Source organism: Sorex araneus, chromosome 5, assembly GCF_027595985.1.
Source record: "Sorex araneus isolate mSorAra2 chromosome 5, mSorAra2.pri, whole genome shotgun sequence".
In the NCBI taxonomy this organism is placed as follows: Eukaryota; Metazoa; Chordata; class Mammalia; order Eulipotyphla; family Soricidae; genus Sorex; species Sorex araneus.
The window spans coordinates 50,633,842-50,657,170 of NC_073306.1; the positions used below are offsets into that span (position 1 = coordinate 50,633,842).

The window sequence follows — 23,329 nt, forward strand, 5'->3', positions numbered from 1 at the left end:
ATAAAATATACACTGGTGAAGGGATAGGTGTTGGAACATTGAGTGACTGAAATCTAATCATGAGCAACTCTGTAACTGTTAAATCTCATGGTGACTTAATAAAAAAAAAAAAAAAGACCTTGTGCTTGGGGCCTGAGCACAAGGCCCTGGGTTCCCTGCTCCCTGGCCAGAGTTGCAGACAGAATGGATCTTTCTTGTCCTTCATGCTCACTCCTCTCCCCTGTCCCCCAGATCGCTGACCTGCAGACAGGGAAGACTTACATGTTCCAGGTACAGGCAGTGAACTCAGCTGGGCCCGGGAGACCATCACTGCCCTCCGACCCGGTGCTCCTGGAGGACAAGCCAGGTAGGGCCTGAGGAGGAACAGCACCACATCGGGCGGAGTGAGGAGGGGTCAGGACATGAAGGAGGCTGGGGGCATCCAGATGCCACTCACAATCCCCCCAGTGCTCCCTGCCCCTCTTGCATCCCTAACTGCCATCCAGTTCTTGGGACTCCAAAATATGAACATTTCTTTTGGGGGTTGGGTGGGGGTTTGGGTCACACCTTGTGATGCTCAGGGGTTACTCATGGCTCTGGACTCAGGAATCACTTCTGGCCATATGGGATACTGGGGATTGAATACAGGTCTGTCACGTGCTGGACAAATGCCCTACCTGCTCTACTCCAGCCCCAGAGCATTTTTCTTTCTTATGATTTGGTGGTATCTACAGCAGAGCTGGGGGACAGGAGGACCAGGGCACTACCAGCAGAGATCAGGCGCCACCAGAGTCACACCCAGTAGCCCTGGGATGGGGCAGCTGGTGCCAGGGTGGCAAAGAGCCTGGTACATGCTAAGCATGTGCTCTAACTTTGAACTCCCTCCCCAGACCCCAGAATTTTTGTTTGTTTGTTCTTGTCTGTGGGCAACAATTGGCTGTGCTCAGGGCTTACTTCTGGCTCTGCACTAGGATTTTTGGTCTTCATGTTGACACATTCACAAATTCATACACTCATATGCCACACTCATAAACTCAGGTATGTGTAATTAAAATAATACCCGGCTCTATTATAGATACCACAAGGAACTTTGCCTGTCTTGCAACCACAAATTCTCAGGTACACACGCATGCACGCGCTCGCACGCGCGCACACACACACACACACACACACACTTGCGCACACTCTATTCTGTACTATGCTATGTCCTTATACTGACCTGGCTCTGCCAACAAGCCCTGAGTGAGGGATCACTGATCTCTCTTAAGGAACAGTTTCACCGGTGATGGCGAGACAGCTCAAGGGCCGGAGTACACATTTTGCATGTGAGGGCCACATCCCTGGTACCACATGATCCCCTAAGCACTGCCAGGTGTAACCATTGAGCATAGTACCAAAAGTAACCCCCAGACACAGCTGAGTGCCCCTCCGATAAAATGGCTTTATGATAATACAGAGAGAAACTACCAAGTGACATCATTGCTATAAGACACACAGCCACTAACTCTTAAAGCACTTTCCCTCTCCCTCATCCTCACCCCAGAGATGGGGAAAACCTGGTTCCGCTCAGAGCGGTGGAGCAGGGTGGAGGGACAGCATAGCAGCAGTCACTCCCCTGAAGACAGCGAGAACTGCTCTGAAGGAGATGAAAGTGGGCGATCTGGCGGGCGGCAGTGGCTGTGCAGAGTGACCAGGGCGGGCCTCTCAGAGGCAGTGGCATTTGGGTTGAGGAACCAGATCACGCAGGACGGAGAGGCCACAGAGGCGGGGGCTGTGGCCGTGACCCAGTGCGCAGGGGAGCAGGGGTGTGTTGTGACTGAGTTTACTGTTCTGAGCCTCTGCTGCCCCTTTGATTCCTCCCTGCAGGGGCCCGGGAGATCGAGGTTGGGGTGGATGAAGACGGCTTTATCTACTTGGCTTTTGAAGCCCCCGAAGCCCCCGACTCCTCTGAGTTTCAGTGGTCCAAGGACTACAAGGGCCCACCGGACCCCAAGAGGGTCCAAATCCAAGAGGGTGCAAACAAGTAAGTGCAAGCTAGAGGTGGGTCAGTTAGCCCAGGGTCCCCGGTGCCGAGGGTGTTAGCTGCAGACCTCCCCCCAGCAGGACCCAGGAAGGGGCCCTCATCTGTAAGGAAAGGGCTGGCACAGACCCTCCCCCTCCATCTTCCTCCTACACTGCAGCCTGCCCAAATAGACACTCTGTGGGGGGCGGGGGGGAGGACAGGGACACGGGCAATGCGGCCAGTAAGAGCGTGTCTGGAGACTCAGCCAAAGAGCACTGTGGAAGGTGCAGCCAGAGCTGCCCTGGGCACAGGGCCCCGAGGAGGGCTGGGGAGGCAGCCCCCTCTGCTTCCTACTCCCCTTGGAGGTAAAGAGCTCAGTGCCAAGAGCCTCTGCTCTCCGTTCTCTGCCAGGTCGAAGGTCATCCTGAAGGAGCCTGACCTCCAAGATTTGGGCACCTACTCAGTCGTAGTCACTAACGCCGATGAAGATATCTCTGCAAGTCACACGCTGACGGAGGAAGGTAACTCCCACCTCACCCCCACCCCCACCACACACGCCCAGATCCAATCCCTAGTACAGGCCCCTAGGGAATGGTGAGAAGGCAAAACCAGGCGTAAAACAGGAGTCTCCAGAGATGTAGGTGCCCAAGACACCCCAGTCAGTCAGTCAATTCATGAATAGTCACCGGGCAAGTACCACACGCTAAGGACTGCCTGAAGCCCTAGGCTTCACAATCCACTCACAATCCCCCCAGAGTGGACTCAACAGGTAAAATTTCCCACCTGGTAAGGTTCTCATTCTCCTCATCTCTTACCTCCTCCTATCTTTGATCAAAACAAAGAAGCTGAGTTATCCTTCCAGTTGCCTAAGAAAACTTTACATCTGTAGTGAGAATCTGCAAATGACACACCTTCTGTGAGGAATGAGGCCAGCCATAGGGAGTGGTAGGGACTGTGGCAAGCCAGCGAGTAGATGCCGTGTCTGCACAGTCGTCCACACTCCATGCTGACGATGGAACTGAACCAAGGCCAAGGCAGGGCTCAGCCTCTGGCAGTGGGGAACTGTACACTCTCTTCCCTGCTGCCTGCAATGAGGTGCCTGAATTTTCTTTACAAGCTGCAGAGGCTCAGGTTCCACCATTCATGGGTTCTTTGACATTGGACAATCATGTCACCTTCCTAGGCCTCGGTCTCTTCATCTATAAAGGGACATTATAATCCCTGGTTGCCCCACCTTACATAATTCTATGAACACTGAAGCTCTCCACAAGAGTAATGAGGTTTGGGGTTTGGGTTTCTTTTTTTTTGGGGGGGTCACACCCGGCGATGCACAGTGGTTACTCCTAGCTTTGTACTCAGGAATTACTCCTGGTGGTGCTAAGGGGAGCATATGGGATGCTGGGAATCGAACCGGGGTCAGCCACGTGCAAGGCAAATGCCCTACCCACTGTGCTATTGCTCCAGCCCCTCGGTTTCTTTTTTAAGTTTTTTTTAATAAATAAATAAATACAGTCTTGTCCTGCTAAGGCCTCTGGGGCTTGTAGCAGAACTGAGGCATGAGCTCTGGCCTGGTCCATCATCCTGTGACACATATTTAATGAGCACCCACTGTGTGCCAGGAGCTCACAGTAGGTCCAGAGCTCAGCGTGGCAAGAACTAATCCCATAGCATCTGCCCTGAGCCGATGACTGCATCCAGCAGAAGTATACTAGAGACTTCCAGACGAAGCGCCCATTAGGAGACAGGGGCAGCTGGGCGGGGGCCAGCACTGCTCTGTCCTCAGCACAGCGCAGGGTCTGGTGAGAGGAAGAATCAGACACACAGCGGGTGCTGCTGGGGGGGGGCGCGGGGGGGGCAGAGGGGCACGTGGCCTGAAGGCACAGGGAGCTTAAGCAGAGGCCAGCAGGCAGCTCCTCAGCTCTCCCAGTGCCCCAAGGCCACAGCCCACCGGGTGCAGGCACCCACCCTGCCAAGCAAAAACCCCAAGTTGAGGAGGATTTTGTTCTTTTCCGGGGCTGGTTCCTCCGGACCTCACAAATTCCGCCTCTTTTTCTCCTGGGTTTCTTCCCTGCGCTTCCCCATCCCAGAGCTGAACAAGCTGAAGAAGCTGAGCCACGAGATCCGAAATCCAGGTGAGCAGTTTCCGAGCCCCATGGCTAGAAGCTGATGGCTGGGGGCCCGCGGGGCTGGAGGGGCCAGACGGGGGTGTTGTGGAGAAGTACGCTGAGGCGGGTGGGCATAATTTTTTCTTAGATTTGGTGTTAGTTAAACTTCTGCTCCTCTCGACTGGCTACGAGGAGCCCTGGGGACACAGACTCAGGTGCCCCCAGGAATCACCCAGCAGCTCTTCCAGATGATGTCCAAGGAGCAGAGACACAGTTCAAGTGGTCGAGTGCATGCCAGCTTTCAGTTCCACCCCTAGCACCCAGGCCCCCATATGCACACTCCAATATTGCAAGACAAATCACAACCTCTGAGAGCAGAGCTGGACTAGGAGATCCAGTGCCCAGCCAGGAAGGCACAAGCAGCCTCTGAGTCTTCAAAGGGGCCCTGCGTGCCTGGGTTTCATTCCCTCTAGAAACCCGCCCCCCCACCCCATGTGACTTTGCGAGTGAAAGGCAAGGTGGTGTAAGCACACGGGGAGGGTGCGAGGTAGGAGGAAAGTGGGTGCCCTCGGGTGCCCCACCCACCGGTCCTGTCCTCTGCTCTCAGTGGTCAAGCTCATCTCCGGCTGGAACGTGGACGTCCTTGAGCAAGGAGAGGTGCGGCTTTGGCTGGAGGTAGAAAAACTATCTCCAGCGGCTGAGCTGCATCTGATTTTCAATGAGAAAGAGATCTTCAGTTCACCGGTAATTGGGGGTTGGGAAGCGCTGAGGCGCTGGGGTTGGGGAGGCGGCTCACAACTCAACACTTCCCCCTAGCGGCCAGCTCTGAAGGTGATCGTATAATTTGACTGCCCCGGTATGAGGTGGAGGAAAGCACTCTTGGCTTTGGGGGCGGGGGGGGGGGGGGGGGGGGGGTGGAGCCGGGAGGCCCGGATGCTGGGTGACCTCCAGGGACAGAGACACTCCCACAAATAAAAGAATTTCCCATGCGACCTACCGTTTGGGGGACCACACCCTGATGTGCTCAGGGTTTATACTCCTGGCTCTGCTCTCAGGGATCACTCTTGGCAGGGCTCAGGGGAACCCGGGTCAGCCACGTGCAAGTTAAGTGCCCCATCTGCTGTACTATCACTCCTGCTCCTACCCCTCAATTTTGAATGTCCCACCATTCTTCAGAAGGAAAAATCTACATTCATCCTTATGTTCTAGACCGTAACTCTGAGATGCCAGCTTTAATACACTTTGCATAGGGTGATTTTATTCTTATTTTTATTAGCCTCTTTGCCAGTGCTTAAATTCTTATACATAATAGGTTTTGGATATTTTCTTCTCCTAAATTCCAAACCAATTCCTTATAAATCAGGCCAGTGTGCCTGAAGTTATATTTGAGCACCTACTCCTGAAATGAACATCAGATTTATTTCTTCACATATTACCTTATGACATTACATTGCAGGGTACTCTTTTTTTTTTAGCCATTCATGAAAAGAAAAATGCAGGGAGTAATATTACACCGGTGTGCCTTCAGCATATGTGCTGATAAATTGCATCAAACTGAACCATTTGAGTTTCTACCTTCACCTGCTTCGATTTACCAATCTGATCATTTCAACGTCACGAGGATCAATCATGAGACTGTGTTCCTGATTGAATTTCACCTCCAGGTGCAAAGTACCCATCAGGGTATACTTTATAGGTTCAGGAAATGGCCCTGAGCAAAGAGAAAGCACTCAGAGTAAGGGGTCAGACTCGTGTCTGTACCCAGTGAGATGTGTGTTCCAAGGCAGGACTTGCAAACTCTGGGTCTCAGTCTCTGCATCTGCAGAATGGGACTGCTTGTTCCTGGATCAGGATGGTGCGGGAAAAGAATACAGATGGGAACATTCTGCTTAAACAATGAAGCATGACTTTGGTCCATGCTGAAGGAAGGATGACCACATCCGGACCCTCATTGTCCAGCAGTGGGACAACAGTTGCCCCTATAGAAAAATAAAGCTAAATGGAGCCCTCAAATCATATGTGCAAATGAAGCCAGAGGAAAAGAAGGCCTGAATGTGCAAAACTAAAGTTTCAGAGCATGGCTAATGAAAATTCTAGAAAGTACACAGATGTGGTTTCTATATTATTCTTCATCTTTAAAATATATATATATATATATTGTATCTGGAGCAGCCGGAGAGAGATAGTACAGCATGTAAGGTACTTGCCTTGCACGCAGCTGACCCAGGCTTGATTCCCAGCACCCATATAGCCCCCCAAGCCATGCCAGGAATGATCCCTGAGTGCAGAGCCAGGAGTAAGCCCTGAGCACCTCCAGGTATAGCCTAAAAAGCAAAATAACTTAAAATTGCATCTGGCAGCTCAGGGGCTACCTCAGCTCTGTGCTCAGGTCACTTCTGGTGGTGCTCCGGGGGACCAGGCAGTACCAGGAAAGGACCTGGGCTTCCTGCATACAAAGCCTGCTCTCAGGGGCTGGAGCCATAGTGCAGCAGGTCGGGCATTTGCCCTGCACTCTTAGGACCCAGGATCGTGTTTGGTACCTCTGTACGGTCCCCCCAATTACTCCACCAGGAGTAATTCCTGAGTGCAGAGCCAGAGTAACCCTTGAGGATTGCCAGTTGTGACTAAAAAAGCAAAAACAAAAGGGAGGGAGGGGGAAGCCCTCACCCATTTTGCTTCTGGCCCTATTCTTTCCCCTTTTGTGAGATGTTTTTCCCAATCAAATGTGGAAAAAGTAAAAACTAACTCCCAAACATGGCACCACAGAGCTGGAGACATTAATTGTACTTCAGTTCAAGCACCCAAGGCTCTCCGGTGCCTGCTGACCTATCCCCAGGGTGACCAGAGGGACCCCGGTGGGCAGAAGCAGCTACGGTTATCCAGGGCTCCCCGTGTCTGTAGGGGGTCTTGCTCTGTACCTGCTCTGAGGCAAACAGCAGCCTCGTGTGGGCTCCGCTGCTCCAGCCCCCTGGAGGAGCAAGGAGGGGGTGACTCGGACTCTCCGGGCTTCTTTTCTGCAGAACCGCAAAATCAATTTTGTCCGGGAGAAGGGCCTGGTGGAAGTGATCATCCAGAACTTGTCTGAGGAGGACAAAGGCTCCTACACCGCTCAGCTCCAAGACGGAAAGGCCAAAAACCAGATCACGCTGACTCTGGTGGATGACGGTCAGCCACTCACTCCCTGCCCACCGCGCCCCGGCGCCACACTGCACCCCGCACCCCTGCAGCACACCCCATCTCCCCACCGCACCATACTCCACACCCCTGCAGCACGCACCCTTTACCCCACATCAAACCCCACACCGCTCCAGCACATCCCTCACACCGCACCGCACCTCTACCCTGCAACCCGCATCCCGCACATACTCTCCAAACCGCACCCCGGCAGCACGCCCCTGCACCGCACCCCCGCAGCACGCCCCCAACACCATACAGCACGCCCCCACACCACACCGCAACCCCGCTGCACGCCCCGCTCTGGGGGCTACAGTCCTTCAGACCCTGTGCTGCCCGCGTCTGGCCTGCGCTCCCCGTCTCAGGCCCTTTGTGTTCACAGATTTTGACAAACTTCTGAGAAAGGCAGATGCCAAGAGGAGAGACTGGAAGAGAAAACAGGGTGAGGGCTGCTGGGGTCGCTGCAAAGCCGGTGCCATCTGGCGGTGGTCGGAGCTGGAGGGGGGGGCAGCGATAGGGGGTGCGTAAGTCCCTGGGGACCTCCAGGGGGGTTACTGCGATTTGACCCAGGCCCTGTGCCTGAAGCGAACAGCGCGGCCCCCCGCGGGGACTGCTCGGCCCTGACGCGGGCGCTGGGGGGAGCCTGGCTCGCCGCTGCACAGCCGCCCCTCCAGCCGGCCTGCCGCAGCTCGCCACCAGGTGGCGCCCCGGCCCGGCCCGGCCTCGGCTCTGACTGCGCCTGTCTGCTTTGCGCTCCCAGGTCCTTATTTCGAGGAGTTCCTGCAGTGGAAGGTCACGGAGGACTGCCAAGTGCTGCTGACGTGCAAGGCAAATCCCCACACTGCCTCCAGCCCCTGGGGGTGTAGCTGTCCTTATCCCCCGCTCCCATTCACACCATGTGCGCGTGTTTGATCCTAGACCGCAGAGCAGCCCGTCTAGGCTGTGTTTGTTAGGGAGGGGAGGTGGGAGGGGGACCGTGCTCAGGAGAGCTAGTTCTCTCCAGGTTCCTAGGGGTACCCTTCTCAGGGCAGGGACCCGATATATCAGGATTACCCAAGCCATCCCATGGCCCTCAGGGGCCCCATCATACTGGTAATGCTCTGGGACTCCAGCGCTGCTCCTAGTGATGCTCAGGGGACCATGCGATGCTGGGGATAGAATCAGGGCAAGCACAGTAACTCCTGTACCATCTCTCTGGTCCCAAGAGGTTGTATTTAACCAGAAAATAAACATCAACCCTGATGTTAAGGAGCCGAATTAGTGAGTTGGGTCAACCATGAGCCTGATCTCCCTGCTGCCCCCAGAAAGGGGGTTCTGGAGAGCTGGGGGCAGGGGAAGGCTTTGGGCTGGGAGCAAGTGAGAGGTCTACATTTGAGAGGACTCCCTGCTGTACTATTTTATTTCATCTGCCCCTACTAAGTCAGCATCATATCCTCATTTTATGGATGAGAAATTGGGACATAAACTCAGGATTTCAGGGCTAGATGTGGCGTCTAGAGCCCGGGCTTGACTGAGTCTGTGTGACATCAAAACTGATGGTTCTTCTAGTCATCCTGGAGCTCTAGATACTGGGAAGGGTACCTGGGGCTTCCCAAAGCACCTACCTACCACAACACTGGGCACACAGGATGAAGAAGTGGTCTCCTTAGGCCCCCATGTTTCAAAGCTGAATACTTTGGGGAAGAAACATTTTTTAAAATTTTTTAAATTTTATTGAATCACTGTGAGATAGTTACAAGCATTCATGTTTGGGTTACAATCTCACAATGATCAAACACCCATCCCTCCACCAGTGCACATTCCCCACCACCAGTATCCCGGGTATACTTCCCCTTTCCCACCCTCCCCCTGCCTCCATAGCAGACAATATTCCCCATACTCTCTCTCTACTTTGGGGCATTATAGCTTGCAACACAGACACTGAGAGGTCATCATGTTTGGTCCATTATCTACTTTTGGCATGCATCTCCCATCCCAACTGGTTCCTCCAGTCATCATTTACTTAGTGATCCCTTCCCTATTCCATCTACCTTCTCCCCTCCACTCATGAAGCAGTCTTCCAGCTATGGGGCTATCCCCCTGGCCCTTGTATCTACCATCCTTGGGTGTCAACCTCATGTGATTCTACCCTACACTCCACAAATGAGTGCAGTCCCTCTATGTCTGTCCCTCTCTTTCTGACTCATTTCACTTAGCATGATGCTCTCCATGTTTATCCATTTATAAGCAAATTTCATGACTTCATCTCTCCTAACAGCTGCATAGTATTCCATTGTGTAGATGTACCAGAGTTTCTTTAACCAGTCATCTGTTTTAGGGCACTCGGTTGTTTCCATATTTTGGCTATTGTGACCAGTGCTGCAATGAATATATAGGTACAGATGTCATTTCTACTGTGCTCTTTTGCATCCTCGGGATATATTCCCAAAAGTGGTATTGCGGTATCATATGGAAGCTCAATTTCTAGTTTTTGAAGGACTGTCCATATAGTTTTCCAGAAAGGCTGGACCAGTTGGCATTCCCACCAACAATGATGGGGAAGAAACATTGTGCTTAGATGTGATTGGTTAACCTAACGAGATGCTTTAGGGGGACTTCCTGGAAGAGGGGAGATCTAACTTGACTCTTCAAGAAACACAGACATTTTCCAGGGTCAAAAAAGGAGTGGGGAAGAGATCAATAGGCAAAGCGAACACCAGTTGTGAAAACTGAGTCTGAAAGCCACACACTTCCTGTGTAAGGAAGGCAGTGACAAAGACTTCACCGGAGCACATATATGTGTGCAGAGTTAGAGAAAGAAATCACATTTGTTTCTTAAAAATCAAATGAGCTGAATTAACCCTTAAAAAGGAGAAACTCTTGGGGGCTGGAGCAATAGCACAGCAGGTAGGGTAGGCCTTGCACACGGCTGACCCAAGTTCGATTCCCAGCATCCCATATGGTCCCCTGAGCACCACCATGGGTAATTTCTGAGTGCAGAGCCAGGAGTAACCCCTGTGCATCACCAGGTGTGACCTAAAAAGCAAAAACCAATAAATAAATAAATAAATAAAGAGAAGCTCCGATGGAGTATCATGACCAGCCTTTTTTTCAGGTGACCAACACCAAGAAGGAGACCCGTTTCCAGTGGTTCTTTAACAAGAAAGAGCTGCCAGATGGTCAGTACGACCCCCAGACCGGAGCGGGGCTTCTCTGCATCGAAGAGGTGAGTGGATCCAGGAGTTACCCCTGGGCATTGCCAAATGCCATTGCTTCATTTGGGGCTCGCAAGCATATGCCAAAAAGGCCCCGATGTCCTGGGAGAAAAAAAAAAGGAGAAAGACAGAGGGCCCCCACCCCCAGCAACAAGGAAGCTGGGGGGGGGGTGCTTGCCCTTTTGAGCAAGCAAAGTCAGGGGCTCTGGACCCCCACAACAGCTGCCTGATACCCCAAATGATGGCATCTGTTTCTGCCCCCAGTTCCTACCTGCATCAGACCCCAGACCCAGACAAATCCTGAGCTTGGAATCTAAGGGATCTGGGACCAGAAGTGAAGTCAGTGGGCTTCCACGGGTGGCTTATGTGAGGCGGGGACGGGGGGGGGTGGGGGGAGATGGTCACTTTGTCCTGCTCCCCCTCTGCCACCCCAAGACCCAGCTGGGAAGACTAGGACTGATAAAGTCTGCCATGAGCCCCCGCTCAGCACAGATCAAGAGCCCCTGGTGTCCATTTGGTCTTCTTGGCACTGGAGTTGATCCCCGCCACCTGACTTCTCAGGGAGCCATGGATTCAGATTGGGATGAGGATTTGCTCACTGCAGAAAAAAAAAAAAGTCAGTCCTAGGCCTTACCCAGGGATACCGGGTTCTTATCTCACCTCACAGAAAAGAATTTCAGGAGTAGATGAGAAGGGAAGTAAAATATATTTTATTTTGGAAGGTTTTGGGAAGGGGAAGGAGGAACAGAAAGTGAGAGAGGTTTTGCTCAAGAGAGAAGGCGGGCTTCTCTCAGGAGACAATATGGGATGCCAGGGATCGAACCCATGTCAGTCACATGCAGGACAAGCGCCCTCTCCACTGTCCTATCACTCCCCCACCCTCCATACCCAAGGTGGTTTTTATAGGGTTTTTCCAAGCTGCCCCCACGTAGGGCTTTCTAGCTAGTTAAGAGTCTATTGCTAGAGTTGTTGCTAAGGGGGTAGAGTTGGGAGTGGTCTGTGATCCTCTTTGTAAACTCCTTTTCTAGACTTTAGTTCCAGGTAGACCTTCTCTCAGAGGGTGGATCCAGTCTTCTCTAGTCTGGGCTAGCTGAGGGTTAATCGGATTAAAGGAAGGAATTGAGAGTTCTCCAGTAATTTCCTTCAGGCCCTTTCTGTAGGGAGGGGTCTAGGTTCCTCCGGGTCTGCTGCTGGGGAAGATCTTATCAGTCTTGCTTTCTGCATCCAGAGAGTGGGTCAGTTGAGAACTGGTGGCTTTATTACTTCCCAGAAATTTCATTGCCACCATTTGGCTGGCAAATACCCGCCTCCTTCAGAAGGAGCCTTCAGGAGCTCATTCCAGATGGGTGAAGGGAGGCCCTGGAAGCCAGGTCTTCCTTGGGATCCTATGAGCGCAGGCAGGGCTGGAGCCCTGGCCCTTTGCTGCCCACTGTTCCTTCTGGAACCTTCACATATGCTTCCCGGCACCCTTCCTTCCAGATGTCCGCAGAGCACAAGGGGACCTACAGAGCGGTTGTTTCGGATGAACGAGGGGAGGACAACACCATTCTGGACCTCACGGGCGAAGGTGGGTGCCAACAAGAGGAGCAAGGGAAGCTGCCGGCCCAGAGGACAGAAACGAATGTGGGGGTAGAGTTAAGGGTCCCCATACATAGCACTTGGGGCACAGAAGTTAAGTGACCTGCCCAGGGCGGCACAGCCAGGGAGTGGCAGGGCCCTGGTCTGTGGGTCTCAATGCCTGTGCCCCAGACCCCTTGGCTGATTGGCTCAACCTGCAAGAGCCCAGCAGATGGGCGCATTGATACCTCATCTGTGAGCCCCCATCTCTGATCCCCCAACCCCACTGGCCACTCCTTCCCCCTCTGTCTTCCCCTGTGCTGGTCTGAGAGCTGGGGAAGCCGACACCCTTTCTTGAGGCCTCCCCAACCCTCACTGGCATTCTCTCCTTCTCCCTCCAGCCCTGGACGCTGTCTTCACTGAGCTGGGCAGGATTGGTGGTAAGCAGCACCCCTCAGCCCCACCTCGGCCCCACCTGATCCTGTTGATGCCGGATGGTCTCCAGGGGCACCTTTGGGCAGGGGTGGGGCTTCCATGTCCAACTTTAAAAACACAGAAACTTCCCTCCACCAATGCTGCCCCAACACACACTCCCAGAGCTAACTGGCCGGGCCCCCAATGTGCTGCCCAGCAGGCCTTGAGGAAGACTCACTGTTGCTCTGCTTCCTCAGCCCTCTCTGCGACCCCGCTGGCCATCCAGGGCACAGAGGAGGGCGTGCGGCTCGTCACCAAGGTCAAGTACTTCAACGTGGAGTACATGAAAACCTCCTGGTTCCACAAGTAGGTGGAGGCCAGCCGCGTGGGAGGGGTTCCACCCAGACACGGAGCCCAGGGGAAAGGGCTTGGCGAGGTCCTGTGCCCCTCTGCCCCCTGCAGAGAGAAGGGTTGGCACCAGCTGTCAGACCCCCAGGGTATCTAGCTCAGGCCATCTAAACTGATGGCAGAGGGTGGTTCAGCACGTCAGCAGAAATGTGATCTGAGGAAAGGAAGGGAAAGAAAGGGAAGGACGGGGAAGCTGGAGCCCGGGGTGTCCTTCTGTAGGAAGGCCAGGAACGGCAGGAAACCTCTTTCTAAAACCTCTTTCTAAGCTCTTTTAACTCAGGGGCTGGGTGGGCTCTTTGCATTGGGGTTAAGACATTCACCACCCTGAATGAGATCTGGCTCCACATCCTGGACCCCAAAGATGCAGACAAGGGCAAATACACCCTGAAGATTGCAGCCGGCAAGGAGGTGCAGCAGCTCTCAGCGGACCTCTCAGGGCAAGGAGGGGCTGGGAAGATCAGGGTGTTGGAGAGGATGTTTCTGAGGATTCCCTTCTGCATACCCGTCTAGGAGTTTCTCTGCAGAGGCTGAGCTCATTCTTTCACATCTCCTCACTGGCTGTTTGCCTGGCCCAGTTTGCTACCTCTGGCCACAGGAGGATCTTTGTCTTAGGGGAGAGTAGGGGAAGGAGGGAGACCCAGGGAGCTGGGTGGGGTGGGTACCTTTAGGTACAGGCAGGGGCACGGGGTGCCTGCCTGAGACCAGGGCTTTAGAGGGACACACAGAGAGACTCAGCCAGGGTGAAGGACCCCTCTGAGAGCCAGAGACTGGAATTTTCCAGAGCTCCGGAGGCTTTCCCCACCTTGGCCTTGGGGCAGCCTGACACACCTCACTAGTGTGACCCTGACATGCCAGGTCTGTTGAGGACAGCTGGAGAGTCTGTCTGCTCCCCTGCTGGTATCCTGAGTCCTGAGACCAGTCCCTGAGGTGTCGCACTGGGGACTGCACACCGGGACCTCGGTCAGGGGTTCCTAGGAGTAATGTTCAAGCAAAATAGCAGAAGCAAATCTGGTTTCTGAAAGAATTCCTGGGAGGATGCAGGGTGAGGCAGTGACTCCTGGGACACTACTGACACTGCCCTTGGTGCTATCTCTTCTGAGTCCACCCTGCAGGACATGGCACAAAGCCAGCGTGAACCCGGTCTGGGAGACGCACCCCAACAACGCACAATGGGGTGTGCAGTCAGACCCACCAGAGACAGCCCAGGAGAGGGGTCTGGGCTCAGGGGGTTGCCCTGTCCCCAAGCCCGACTCCAGCCCCCGTGGCTTGGCCTTTGCTTCCCATTCAGAGAGAAGCGCCTGGAGAGTGGGGACCGGGTGAGGGCTGGCACCACCCTGAATGAGATCTGGCTCCACATCCTGGACCCCAAAGATGCAGACAAGGGCAAATACACCCTGGAGATCGCAGCCGGCAAGGAGGTGCAGCAGCTCTCAGCGGACCTCTCAGGGCAAGGTAAGTCACGCACTGCCTGATGCAGTCCCTGGTCTTCTGGGGACACTCCTACCACCCCACCCAATCCTAACATTGCAAGAATGTGGTATGGGAGGGAGGGAGGAAACGTCCCTCAAGTGTCCAGCTGGGCATTGTGAGAGTGAACCTCAACTCCCACTCCTTTCTGCAGCTTTCGATGATGCAGTGGCCGAACACCAGAGACTGAAGTAAGTTTCCTCTGCGTTCGTGTGGGACACCCAGTGTATGTGACCCCAGGTCCTGCCGGTGTGTCGCATATCCTGATAACTCAACCTGTCCTTCCCCTCCCCCATGACCCTCCCCTCCCCCACCTGACCTTCCTCTCCCCCATCTAACCAACCCCTCCCCTCCCTTCCCTCACCTGACTCTTTTATCCCCTTTCCCCCTTGCTCTCTCCCTCCTCTCCCCAGTCCAGCTAGACTGAGCCCTTCTCCCGCTTGTGTTTTTCAGGGCCGCCGCCATCATTGAGAAGAGTGAGTGCCCAAATCCTGGTGTTTTCCTTTCTAGATTTGAGGGTGCTTCCCAGCAGCACGTGCCTCCAGGCAGCTCAGAAGTCTTGGTCCCCAGTCTGGTCCTGGTCTGTGCCACTCTGGACTGTCACAGAGCACCTCTGCCCAGGAGACTTGGTGGTGGCAGCATGAAGATGGCCGGCTGGACCCAACAGACAGGGGCCAAGGGAAGAGAGCTGGGGAGAGGCCTGGAGAGCTGTTGCTGGTTCTGGCCACCAGGGGTCAGGGCGGGGCCTCACCTAACGCAAGACTCAGCCCCAAATCCAGAAGGGGCCACCGCGCCAGCGTCATCAAGAGCCCCCAGTCCCAGGAAGATCAGGAGTGTCCAAGAGGAAGGGACCACTAGGAGAGACACAGAGACATGGAAAGACATGGAGAGACACAGAGAGATATGGAGAGATACAGAGACACGGAGACATGGAGAGATGGAGAGACACGTAGAAACACAGAGACATGGAGAAACGGATACAGACAGACACAGAGACACAAAAAGACACAGAAAGACATGGAGAGACACAGAGACATGGAGAGATAGGGAGAGACAGGAGAGATACAGAGACATGGAGACACAGGGAGACATAGGAACCACTAACTACTGGCTGGACCTGCAGTGGGAGCAGGTGGTCAGCCTTGCAGTCTAGAGGGTTTCCTGTGTGTCCCTGGAGGGCAAGAGGACAAGATAGTCAGGGGTCAGGGAGTGGCAGGGTCCTCAGTGCTGTGCAGTAAGAAGCAGCCCTGGCAGGGGCCCTTGGGAAGGGGCTCAGGAGAGCCCTTCAGCCTGCACTCCCTGCCTGGTGTACCTGCCATGGGTACAAGCCCTCCAAATTGCCATGCGCAGAGGTGCCCAGGCCGAGAGGCCAGAAGACAAGGGAAGCAGTGGTAGCTGCACTTCACTATGGAGGGTCTGGGACTCTCTCACCATAAGAGTGTCCAGCTCTTGGACCTCCCCTACCCGTGTAGCATCCTGGCCACCTTCTCCCGTGGACAGACCCCATTCTGCTCCAGGTTCATGCACTGCTGTTCCGAGACCTAAGGTCCCCACTGCCTCCAGCCTCACACCTCAACCCCTATCCTGGTCCCATAGGCCTCACCTGCAGCCTGAGGGACTAATTAAGTGTCTGTGACCTATGATCACATTCTCCTGGCCACCCACAGCAGCTACCGGGTCCCTGCCCTGACTTGCGTCCACTTTTCCTATTGTTCCTCCTGCTTCCTGAACCTCCTGTGTGCTGACCTTCCTTCCCAAGTCCAGACAGTGACAGGAGCCCAGAGTGTCCCCCCAGTTTCTGTCTGCAAAAGCACAGAAGCATGGAAAGATGTCTCATGACCATAGAACAAAAGAAGCATCACCTCAAAATGAAACCTCAACACTGGGGAACCTGCTTCAGGCAGCAACTTGCAAGAAAACCTTAGTCACTGGAGCTTTTGTTTTTTTTCCTTTCCAGATCGTGCCAGAGTGGTGAGGGGTCTGCCTGATGTAGCCACGATCATGGAGGATAAGGTACGAACTCCCCCAGCCTGACAACCCAGCAGGTCCATATAAATTCCTTATGTAGCCAGCAAAGGCCATGAGGCAGTATAGTGCCAGGCGACCAAGTCACAGGGGCGGGCTCTGGCAGACACTAGCTTCGAGGAGGGAAAGTCTTGCATCTGGCACCCTCCACAGCTCCACCCTTCCTCCCTCGGTGGCCCTGAACATCACAGTCTTATATCTATGAACTTCAGTTTCCACAGAAGCTTAACAAAAAATGGTCCCTACATGTACCTTTGGGTTGATATTAAGTGTGTCTGGTGTCCTAAAAAATGTTTACCTATGGTTTTATGGCACTAAGTCACTCTGTGCCAAGTACTGCTCCATCTGTACCACCTATTTTAACTTTTTTACCCATCAAAGCAACCTTGTGTTGGAGAGTTTGTCGATCATGCTTTAGAGCTAAGGAAACAGACTCAGAGAGGTTATGGCCTTACCCAAGTAGCACAGAGCTTGGAGAAGCAGAGCTGAGATTTCTACCCAGCTAGCCAGTTTCAGGTTCTGATATTTACTCAATGGACTAGAATGCTGCGCATAAGAACTTGTTCAAGAACCTTCAGTTCAATGGGACTGGAGCAATAGCACAGTGGGTAGGGCGTTTGCCTTGCACGAGGCCAACCAGGGTTCGATTCCTAGCATCCCATATGGTCCCCCTGAGCATCACCAGGAGTGGTTCCTGAGTGCAGAGCCAGGAATAACCCCTGTACATCACCAGGTGTGACCCAAAAAGAAAAAAAAAAAAAAAGAACCTTCAATTCAAGGGGCCAGAGCAACAGTACAGCAGGCAGGATGTTTGCCTTGAATGCAGCCAACCTGGGTTCAATCCCCATCATCACATACAGTCCCCCTGAGCCTCGCCAGGAGTGATCCCTGAGTATAGAGCTAGGAACAAGCCCTTAAGCCCAGGTGTGCCATCCCCCCAAAAACATTTTTTTTTTAAATTCCAAGGCTGGGCATATAACTGAATGGAAGAGCATTTGCCTTACATGTGTGAGGCCCTGGGTTCAATCCCCAGCACCAGACATGGAAAAAAAAAATAAACCTACCATAATAATTTGGGCCAGAGAAGTAGTACAGAGGGATAAAATACACACTTTGCATGCAGGTGATCCATGTTTGATCCCTGACACTGCATGACCCCCAAACACTACCAGGACAGTCCCCTGAGCTTGGATCTGGGAGTGGTCCCTGAGCACTGCCAGGTGTGGCCCAAGAAATCAAGGAGGACAAAGGAAACTTTCTATTCCTAAATCTGTGTCTAAAGCAATAATGCTTATTTGCATAGCAAACTCAAAATCCCATATATGCAATAAAATGCAATAAAACAAAATTCAGACCATTCCAGGTCAGATCAGAAGCCCATAGTGGCCTGAAAGTCTTACTGCAATTTCCATAGAAAAGCTAAAGATGGGATCATCTTTCCCTCAACTTGTCCTTTTATGGATTACAATAAAAACACACAAGATGAATTTATCACAAGGAACAACTTGTACTGGAACTCTCTGGGGAGTGAAGGTAAATGCAAAGGGTTATGATAAGCTCATGACGAAGCGTTCCCTTCCTGTCCTTTCAAACAGACCCTGTGCCTAACCTGCGTCATCTCAGGAGACCCCGCCCCTGAGATCGCTTGGTTGAAGAATGACCAGCCTGTCCACTTCCTGGACCGCTACCGCATGGAGGTGAAGGGGTCAGAGGTCACCATCACCATCGAGAAGGTCAACTCTGAGGACAGCGGGCGCTATGGCATCTTTGTGAAGAACAAGTATGGTTCGGAGACAGGCCAGGTCACCATCGGCGTGTTCAAGCATGGGGAGGAGCCCCAGGCACTAAAGAAGATGTGAGAGAGTATTCACCACGGCCAGGAGGTCTGATCCACATGGGCCAACCAGAGGGACATGAACTACCCTAGGGGAGGAAGGGGACAAAGTGGAAGCCAGACACAGAGGGAGGGCTGGAAGGGATACACCAAAGTGCAAAGGTGGCGACCTGGCCAGGGCTCTGAGGGGACAACAGCATCCACACCAAATTCAGAATGAGAACCCGTGCTCAGTTTCAATTCTCTGAGTGTTGCTTTTCTCATTTGTCAAGTAGGAATTTTTACTCCTGAGGATTTTTTATGAAAACTCTCTAAGGCCTATACCAGTGGTTCTTAGCAGAAGGCAATCTGGCCCGCCAAGGGACAATATCTGAGCAGGAGGTGTCTCCTGGCTCTTAGTAGGAAAAGGCCCACAATGCTACAAAATCCCCACCACCAGCACCACCACCATTGTCAGCAGTGAAAGATTCATGGAGAAGAAACCAAGGCTGAGGGGAAAGAAAACAAAAAGTGGAAGGGGGAAAGTGGAATGAGGAAGAAGGAGCTTCTGTGCAAGTTCCAAGAATTCCTACAGGATGAAAACATCTCGGGGTGATTTCATGAACCCCGCCTACAGGTGCTCACCAGCAGTTCCAAGATCCCTTTAGCCTGAGCCCCCTGGGCCAATCCAACAAGAAATTCCCTTGATGGCTCGATCACACCATCTATCCCTCCATTAGGACACTGTCATTTTTTGTTTTCTTTCTTATTTTTTCCTTTTTTTTTAGGATACTGTAGTTTTGATTCACTTATGTTCCACAAATATTCATTTGCATGTGCCCAGTGAAGGTAGCTTTGGAAACACAGAGATGGCAAAGATGCAAGCCCTGCCCAGAGCCCGGCAGGAGAGACAGACCTGGGTATGGGTTAGTCCAGGACAAGGCAGGTGACAAGGACTCGAAAGCAGGCCTCACTAGAAGGCACAAGTGGTTGACTAGGGAGACAGAAGTTGGTGCTAATGGGGGGAGGGTAGGCTTTAATGTACCTTTCCTGGATTAGCAGAACAGGGGTTGCACCCTGGCAGGGGTATTGGGGTACAGGCATGGGTCAAGTTCAGGTATGATGACAGCAGAGGCAGAGATGCAGTGACACTGACACAGTGTGGGTGCCAGGCTGGAGAGCTGGACAGGCATCTGTGGCATGGGTACTGGTGGGCCTTGCCCGATGGATCTCAGTACAAAACTGGGCACTGCAATTCACTCCCCCTCCTTCTATAATTTAAAAAACAAGCAAAAAAATTGGAGGGAGATGAAGGTGATAAACTTGTAGATGTTTGCGGTAAATTTTTTGAATAGGAGATGAGGGTTATAAAATTATAAATGTTTGTTACAAAAATGTTGATAACCTTGACAAATAAAGGAGAAAGTAAAACTCTCTATACTCCCAATACCATGAACAACACCCATCTCTGATTTCTAAAGAGTCTTCTAAATTAAAGAATACAATGAATCACTTGTACAGCTCCCACCGACACACATATGACAGCATGATGGGTAACTGGCACAGCCCCAGGGCTCACGTACCAAGCAACAGGCACAGTCAATGTACGATGATGTGTATTTATTTCAAAGAAGAAGCAGGCTGAGGAGATAGTACAGTGGGTAGGGCACTTGGTTTGTACACGGCTTAACCTGGGTTTGATCTCCTGCATCCCATATGGACCCCCAACCACTGCCAGAAGTAATTACTGCATGCTGGTCCAGGAGTAACCTCTGAGCAACACCTGGTGTGGTCCAAAAAGAAAGAAAGAAACCCAACAACATAGAAAAGAAGTGCCAACAACATAGAAAAGAAGTGGACCAAGGCAATACTACAGCCAGTAAGGCACTTGCCTTGCACATGACCGACCCAAGTTTAATCCCCAGCACCGAATATGGTCCGATCAGGAGGGATCCCTGAGCGTAAAACCAGGAGGAAGTCCTGAGCACTGCCAGGTGTGATCTCAAAACAAACCAACAGTAAGAGGGAAAAAAAAAAAAAGTAGGTGACTGACCATTTCCTGGCAACTGGGACAGGGAACAGGTTGGGTCTTGGAAACCCAACACACCTGGACTTGAAGTCACATACTCACTCAGCCATCTTGGGAATTTTTTTTTCTTTTTTGGGTCATACCCGGCGATGCACAGGGGTCACTCCTGGCTCTGCACTCAGGAATCACCCCTGGCGGTGCTCAGGAGACCATATGGGATGCTGGGATTTGAACCCGGGTCGGCCGCGTGCAAGGCAAACGCCCTACCCACTATGCTATCACTCCAGCCCCAATCTTGGGAATTTTCTTCCCTTTCTCTGGGCCTCGGGTATTCATGTGTAAAACCACAAGGTTGAAATGTCACTTTTTGAAAACCCTTCCAGCTGATACTAACAATTTTATTGTTACTTCCCGGAACTGATTCTCCATTGATTTTCTCTTGTTGGAATGATCTTGTGAAGAAAACCCCTCCCTCCAGCCCACTCTCCCGCTCTATACTTGGAATCTCACAGAGGAGACTTGATTTCCCTCCTACATCAATAAAAAAGGCCATTGACTTCATCTTTGTACAAAGCGCCTTCCCTTCCCCTTCCTGCAATCACCCCATGCAGGAAGTCAGGCAGAGGTCCTGATCATGACAGTGACTCATATGGCACAATGCTCAGACGATTATCGGGCATCTCTTCTCCATCCATTTCTACAGACACCCCTCTCCCTACTGACACAGCCACCGAGAACACAAAGGGTGAATGGTAGAGTTGGGGTGAAAACAAGGTTCCCTGGGTTCTGCTTGAAAGGATTTCTGTTTTGTTGTGTTGTCTCTGTGAGGTTACTGAGAGTCAAGAACCCAGAGGTGAGCCACGCCAACATTCTCAATAACACTTGAAAAATTGATAAAGAGTGAGTAGATGGGTAAATGAAGGGATTTATTTTTGTTTTGGGGTCACACCCAGATATGCTTAGGGCTTACTCCTGGATCTGCACTCAAGAATTACTCCTGGTGGTGCTTGGGGGACCATATGGGATGCCAGGGACTGAACCCGGGTAGGCCACATGCAAGGCAAACAAACACCCTACACACTGTACTATCACTCCGGCCCCATGAAGGTTTTTTTTTTAACCCATTGTCAAAGGAGTAAAATATTCTCCATAGGAGCTGTGACGAACCCAGTCTGGGAATTCAGCAGGCAGTAATTTGTTGAAAGTTCTTCTCTGAGAAACTAACCCTCTTGTTGACCCTGACAATGCATGCTGTGAGGCACACCCCTATTGGTGGACAGTGGGTTTTCATACAAAGAAACTGCTCAAAAGACACTGGAGATAAATTAAGCTACAGAATTAGATAACAAGTTAGTTTCAGAGTAGGAGCTGATCCCTGCTAGGATGCAAATGGACTGTTTCTCTTTGTCCAAGCTCCCTGATAGAATTCTTAGAAGATCGACATGTGTAAAAAAACTAAAGAGCACCGAGGGGCGAGTGTACTCGCGGGCTCTCCGGGCGGCTCTGTCTCACCACCCGCGTTCGGTGCTCTGGAACCGCAGTGTGTGGACTGGATCGGCCGGTGGTCAAGGACAGGCGAAGGAAGAACGAGGACCAAGCTGGTTGCTGATTAGTTACCGTTTATTCAATCTTCAAACTTTCTCATCTCCCGCACTCCCAGCTCCAGCCTCTCTCTGGATCTACTCTCAACTCCTACTTGTCTCTCCCACCTTGCCCTCTAGGCTACAACCAGCCAAGTAGCCAAATCAACATAAGAAAGCCCTTCCTGAGGGCAGGGCCTCCAAAGCCCTTCCTCACTCTTAAGGTTTTTTTCTTTTCCTTAGTCCAGGAACTTATTAACATCTCAATACTAGTTATTTTTGTATGGACATAGCAAGGGATACATTGAGGCTTGCAAGGCAGCTCTCCTGGCAACATCTTGCCACAGGCTCAGACCACAGCACTCAGGCCAGATTAATCATTCCTCACCCTAGCAGGGTCCAAATCTAGTATCACTGTTTGGATCATGACAGCATTTGTCCATGATCAAACTCTTAACTTATAGTTAAGCATTAGGCACTTTGGCCAGGCCCATCTCGATGCCAGGGTAGCACACAACTCACCGCTTGCCCTGGGTCCTTCTTGTCCCACGTCGGGACCGTGCTTTGGGGGTGCTAGGAAGTAAGGGCAGCTGAGGCTTAGGTCAAGAGAGCAGATGCCCTGGAGGAAAATATCATGTAGAGTCAAATGACTCTCAGGTTACAAAAGCATAGTTAAGTCTTCCTGTGTCCATACAAAAAGGACTTGCTCTGAATAAACTATGCAAAGGACTCAAGGAGAAGAGAAAAACATTATTTACAAGTCAGCAGAACACTAAGAAAGAAGCTACAAATAAACAAAGAGGAATAGGAGCACTGTAACGGGAGTAACCCAATAAACCTAAACTACTGAGGCTATGTTATCCTACAGACATGCTTCTTGAATCCCCATCACCAGCATTTACTCTCCTCCTCTGTCCCTGCTCCCACCTTACTGGACCCAAGGCTAGGCCAGCTTTTCCACTAAGGTCTCATTTACTGAGACTTTGGACAGGCCAGTCCCAAGGGTGGGACAGAGATGATGAAGGTCCCAGAGACTTTTCATTGCTCTCTCTTCTCATCCACTTAGTCCCAGTGAAATCTCCAGTACCACTCAGATAGACTAAAGTGCAGGGAATTTTGCCAAAGGATATTATGATGCAAAATGAATAAATATTTGGTCTTTGATCCAGTTTACTGACACAAGTCTCTTAGAACCCTTAGAATCTCCGGAGCAATGCATCTTTTATATGCTAATGAGTTGACTGGAAAATGGAGACCCTCGGACACCTTCAGGTGGGTGCTGGCCCCCAGAAAGGCATGATTAGAGGGTTAGAACTTTCAGTCCTTTCCTATATAGAGACTGAATTCTTCCCCGATGACCAATTGACCATACCTCAGGAGTAAAATCTCCATTAAAGCACCAAAGCCATGGAGTCTAGGGACTTCAAAGTTTGTAGGTGCTAGCAAGGTGGTGCCCCCTAAGAGGTCAAGAAGTGCCACATGCCACCCCCACCCCTCCATGCCTTGCCTGTGTGCTGCTTCTTTGGATGTTCATTCGTCTTCTTTGTCATCATCTTGATAACAAACCAGTATATGATAGTTG

General features: G+C 51.9%; 1 protein-coding gene across 1 annotated transcript in view; it reads left to right on the top strand.

The window, feature by feature from the left end:
* Positions 1 to 18,184, top strand: part of MYOM3 (myomesin 3) — a 43,105-nt gene extending 24,921 nt beyond the window's left edge. The window contains exons 20-36 of the mRNA XM_004603695.2: positions 232 to 346; positions 1,846 to 2,002; positions 2,393 to 2,502; positions 4,069 to 4,113; positions 4,694 to 4,830; positions 7,107 to 7,251; positions 7,643 to 7,702; positions 8,021 to 8,088; positions 10,355 to 10,465; positions 11,934 to 12,021; positions 12,413 to 12,451; positions 12,683 to 12,791; positions 14,122 to 14,285; positions 14,455 to 14,491; positions 14,754 to 14,776; positions 16,258 to 16,313; positions 17,921 to 18,184. Of these exons, the coding sequence (XP_004603752.2) occupies positions 232 to 346; positions 1,846 to 2,002; positions 2,393 to 2,502; positions 4,069 to 4,113; positions 4,694 to 4,830; positions 7,107 to 7,251; positions 7,643 to 7,702; positions 8,021 to 8,088; positions 10,355 to 10,465; positions 11,934 to 12,021; positions 12,413 to 12,451; positions 12,683 to 12,791; positions 14,122 to 14,285; positions 14,455 to 14,491; positions 14,754 to 14,776; positions 16,258 to 16,313; positions 17,921 to 18,184 (1,728 nt within the window). The remainder of the gene's footprint in view (positions 1 to 231; positions 347 to 1,845; positions 2,003 to 2,392; positions 2,503 to 4,068; positions 4,114 to 4,693; positions 4,831 to 7,106; positions 7,252 to 7,642; positions 7,703 to 8,020; positions 8,089 to 10,354; positions 10,466 to 11,933; positions 12,022 to 12,412; positions 12,452 to 12,682; positions 12,792 to 14,121; positions 14,286 to 14,454; positions 14,492 to 14,753; positions 14,777 to 16,257; positions 16,314 to 17,920) is intronic.
* Positions 18,185 to 23,329: the final 5,145 nt, after the last annotated feature.